General features: G+C 40.7%; 1 protein-coding gene across 1 annotated transcript; it reads left to right on the plus strand.

The window, feature by feature from the left end:
* Positions 1 to 2,118: 2,118 nt before the first annotated feature.
* Positions 2,119 to 4,935, plus strand: LOC121554611 (zinc finger protein OZF). The gene is made up of 2 exons (XM_041868256.1): positions 2,119 to 2,406; positions 3,433 to 4,935. Exons 1-2 carry the CDS (start codon positions 2,241 to 2,243, stop codon positions 4,557 to 4,559), a joined length of 1,293 nt encoding a protein of 430 aa, XP_041724190.1. The 5' UTR covers positions 2,119 to 2,240; the 3' UTR covers positions 4,560 to 4,935.
* The last annotated feature ends 201 nt before the right edge of the window (positions 4,936 to 5,136 follow it).

The following is a 5,136-nucleotide window of genomic DNA, read 5'->3' on the forward strand; positions in this document are numbered from 1 at the left end:
TCGAACCAGGATCTCTAGTGCCACAGCTAACACTGTGATGCAGTGCCTTAGACCACTGCGCCACTCGGGAGGCTTTTACTAGGATTAAATGTCAGGAATTGTGAAAAACTGAGTTTAAATGTATTTGGCTAAGGTGTATGTAAACTTCCGACTTCAACTGTATATCCTGATTGCCAACTCACTTTAACCACTACCTACAGTACATTTACATATTACCTCAATCACTTCAACTACCTGGTACTCCTGCACATTGACAACCTCTCAGTCAATGTGATCAAGACAAAGGCGATGATTGTGGACTACAGGAAAAAAAAGAGGACTGAGCACACCCCCATTCTCATCGACGGGGCTGTAGTGGAACAAGTTGAGAGCTTCAAGTTCCTTGGTGTCCACATCACCAACAAACTACCATGGTCCAAACACACCAAGACAGCCGTGAAGAGGGCACGACAAAGCCTATTCCCCCTCAGGAGACTGAAAAGATTTGGCATGGGTCCTCAGATCCTCAAAAAGTTATACAGCTGCACCATCGAGAGCATCCTGACTAGTTGCATCACCGCCTGGTATGGCAACTGCTCGGCCTCCGACCACAAGGCACTACAGACGGTAGTGCGTACGGCCCAGTACATCACTGGGGCCAAGCTTCCTACCATCCATGACCTCTATACCAGGCGGTGTCAGAGGAAGGCCCTAAAAATTGTCAAAGACTCCAGCCACCCTAATCATTGACGGTTCTCTCTGCTACCACGCGGCAAGCGGTACCGGAGTGCCAAGTCTAGGTCCAAAAGCCTTCTTAACAGCTTCTACCCCCAAGCCATAAGACTCCTGAACAGCTAATCATGGCTACTCAGACTATTTGCACTGCCCCCCCACCCCATCCCCTCTTTTATGCTGCTGCTACTCTCTGTTTATTATCTATGCATAGTCACTTTAACTCTACCTACATGTACATAATACCTCAATTACCTCGACTAACCGGTGCCCCCGCACATTGACTCTGTACCGGTACCCCCCTGTATATAGCCTCCCTACTGTTATTTAATTTTACTGCTACTCTTTAATTATTTGCAATTTTTATTTTTTACTTATCTATTTTCTACTTAACACTTTTTTTATTTTCTTAAAACTGCATTGTTGGTTAAGGGCTTGTAAGTAAGCATTTCATTGTAAGGTCTACACCTGTTGTATTCGGCGCATGTGGCAAATACAATTTGATTTGATTTGATTGAAAGGTATTGGAAAAAAAATTGTACAAAAAAAAATGAAAACAGTGGTGTTATCATTTTGACCACTAGCCTACCTTTTTGAGATATTTTTTTATTACTTGTTAAACAAAATCTATTTCTCTGAGCAATTGTAGTAGAATGAAAGAATATAATTTCAGTTTTTTTTTTTTTTTATACAATATAGCTAAATATGATAATTATTAATTTTATACAGTAATTTCTGCTAATCTTAATCAAGGGTGTCAATATTTTCCAACCCCACTGTAAATAAAGTTCGATTTTATTTGAATGATGACATAATGATCATACAGTAATACAATATATTACAGGAATCTCACAGATCTGAGGGATATACTACTAAGAAGAATCAAGGAGTTATTAGCCAGCTAACTGGCCTAAATATTCTGAAATAGTTTTCTGATTTTTTTGGGGGGAAAGATACGTTTGAAATGGGCATGGTTTCAATGATTCAACAAACGAAAACACATCTAACTTTAGCTTTTTTTTTTATGAACCAATAGTTAATTTAGTTAATTCTGGTTGCTTATCAAAGACAGCTAGACCCCTCTGCTGTAAAGAAAAATAGAAAATAAAATCATTAGAAACAGGATTATCTGTTCGTTTATTTTGGATTTTCTCCCAGGGTGATGAGAGAATGGTCTGACTGATGTTATTGATACAGTCGTCTCCTGATGAAGAATTCATTCTCCCAGATCATCCTATACTTATGATAACCACTGCTTTGTCCACATGTAGTAATTATTTCCTTATTACTGGTCTGTAAACTACCTTGCACAGTAGTAAACACAAACCCCCATCCAGCTGGTGGCGCTGTTGTGTGTTCCTGGGTTCGTCACCACTAGAACCAACGAGTTTTCTAAGATTCCTTGACTAGAACATGGAAGTTGGGTTGGGAACGAGTTTGTTTTGATTTTGAACATTATTTTTGTGGAGTAAAGAAAGACCACTGAACGAACTGAATAGGCTAGCTACGCAACTCTCAATCGACTGAAAATGTCTAAACTACAGTTGTTGCGTGTGTTTTTAAATGAGCGTTTAACGGCGGCTGCTGTGGAGATTTTCGGGGCAGTTGAGAAAACGGTAGTGGAGTACCAGGAGGAGAATGATTGGCTACGGAGACTACTGCAGATAACACCAGAGATACAACTATGTAGAATAGGTTTGTATGTAGACATACTGACAGCTAGCTATAGTCATACTCAATTATTAGGCCTTCAGTGATAAAAACAACAACAACAAAAAACTTTTACCGTGAATGGATAGAAATAGCCCCGAAGTGCCAATGCTTTCTTCCAATGCTTGGACAGCAGCGTCACACATGTTTCCATTGACGAAACCCTACACGTCCTCTGCCTGTTACAAATGTTGAATACAATTATACAAAAAATTACTATGAAGATTTTACGGATATGTTGCCCTTCGACGTCCCTTTTGATTAGCTGAGGACGATGATTTGGTCATGTGTGAAACGCTCTATTTAGAAACAGTTGATCTTTGATGAACAACATCATTATCATCCAAAATAACTTTACAACAAACGATACACTTACTGTTAGCTGTTTTACCGCATATTTCCACAGAAGTTTTTGTGTAACACAGCTTCGAGAAGATATTTTGTTTTTTGTCCCCCCCCCTAGTTCAGACAAATGTGCAACGCAAAACACCTCTGTGGTAATCTGTGTTTTAAAATACTGCATAGTAAGTATATTTTGTGTTTGTACATTTATTTCGGGGTGATACGAAAGTAAAGTTTCTAAGGTTTCCAAAACTGTTGTGCACACAATGATTATTAAAGGTTAGACGGAGTGTCTGCGTGACTTTTGTACATGTTGGCCACGGTGTGTTCCATAATAGTGATGTAGTCCCGTGTAGCTCAGTTGGTAGAGCATGGCGCTTGCAACGCCAGGGTTGTGGGTTCGATTCCCACGGGGGACCAGTATGAAAAAAAATGTATGCACTCACTAACTGTAAGTGTCTGCTAAATGACTAAAATGTAAATGTAATGAGAACCCAAGTGAATGAGAGCAAATACCTAGCTATCTGCACTCAGGCATGTCTAAAGGCTGTGTAGATCATAGACATCCATGCCAATAAAGACATTTGATATTTAAAATCATAGAGATATATAATTCACGTGTGATTCCAAATGTAATTATCTGGCAGATAACCTCTACCTTCCCTCCAGACTCCCTGCAGCTCTCTGTCTCTGAAGAGGAGGTTCCCCCTGAGCAGCAGCACTGTGAGCAGGAGTGGAGCCCCAGTCTGGGGCAGGAGGACCCAGAGCCCACACAGATTAAAGAGGAACAGGAGGAACTCAGGACCAGTCAGGAGGAAGAGCAGCTTCAAGGGCTGGAGGCTGATACCATAGAGTTCATATTCACTCCTTCCTGTGTGAAAAGTGAATGTGATCAGGAGGACCCACTTCAGTCCTTGAATCTTCCCCAAACCCAGACTGTGGAGAACAGAAAAAGAGACTCTAAACCAGTGGATGTCAAACCTGTTGGCACTGTGACCCACATTAAGGGTCTTTACATTCCCTGTGACCCTCCAGATAATAAAAACAATGCCTCCAGCCACAGGTCAGCCGTAAGCAATGACCCAGTAGGACTTGACAGCAGCCCACCATTGGATCCCAACCGTGACTGTGGTGAAACGTTTTCTCTGAAAGCTGACCTGCAGAGGCATGCGACTCTCACCAAGAAGAGACTCAGCGAATGCCGCTTCTGCAATAAATGCTACAACTCCACCTGTAAACTGGAAGCCCATGTCAGACTCTGTCACAGTGGGAAACACTGCACCTGCCCTGTTTGTGGCAAGACCATCAAATACAAAGGAGATCTGTCCAGGCACATGAGTATTCACACAGGAGAGAAACCATTTAGCTGTGGTGACTGTGGAAAAAGCTTCAATCAGAAGGGGAACCTGAACTTGCACAAACTGACTCACACGGGAGAGAAACCATTTAGCTGTGGTGACTGTGGGAAAAGCTTCTATCAGAAGGGAGACCTAAGGAAACATATACAGACTCACACACAAGAGAAACCATTTAGCTGTGGTGACTGTGGGAAAAGGTTCTATCAGAAGGGGAACCTTACAGATCATATACGGACTCACACAGGAGAGAAACCATTTAGCTGTGGTGACTGTGGGAAAAGCTTCAATTTGAAGGGGAACCTAAGGAAGCATAAACTGACTCACACAGGAGAGAAACCATTTAGCTGTGGTGACTGTGGGAAAAGCTTCACTCAGAAGTCTAACCTGCTGACCCATGTGAAAAACATCCACAAAGGAAGAAAACTGGATGAAAACTGAAAGAAGAAAATAAAATTAAAAGGCAGGATGTGGACAACAAAAGCAAACAACTCTGGATCATTCATGCTGTGGCTTTCAGATAAATACATGTGTGGTGAATATACTTTTGTATGTAAATAGCTTTCTATGTAAATAAAGTTTGATTTGATTTCAATGATGATGTAATAATCAAACAGTTCAGAGTATACTATCTGCAAGTGATGTCATCCTCCTCTAATCTTTTGAATTGGCCTGACGGTTATATCAGCAAATTCGTGAAAATGTGGTCATTTAAGATGGATATACAATTATATTTGTGGATGAATTTACTTCTGACAGATATATTTTATGACGTTTTTGCGTTTTAGAATGTCTCTAAATGTATTGAGAGAATGGTCTGACTGATGTTTTTGATAAATTAAAATATGTTTACTTTACAGGCTACTCTGGTGAATGGTGCTCGTTTAACAAAGTTAGATCAAAGCTGAATCAATGTCTGCAAGATCGCATAATGATCACAGTATTCTACAGAACCTAATATAATAGCATTGTATAGCATGTGCCACAAGGCAAAATATGTGCTTCGATTGAAACAAAA

Source organism: Coregonus clupeaformis, chromosome 39 (genome assembly GCF_020615455.1).
Source record: "Coregonus clupeaformis isolate EN_2021a chromosome 39, ASM2061545v1, whole genome shotgun sequence".
Taxonomy (NCBI): domain Eukaryota; kingdom Metazoa; phylum Chordata; class Actinopteri; order Salmoniformes; family Salmonidae; genus Coregonus; species Coregonus clupeaformis.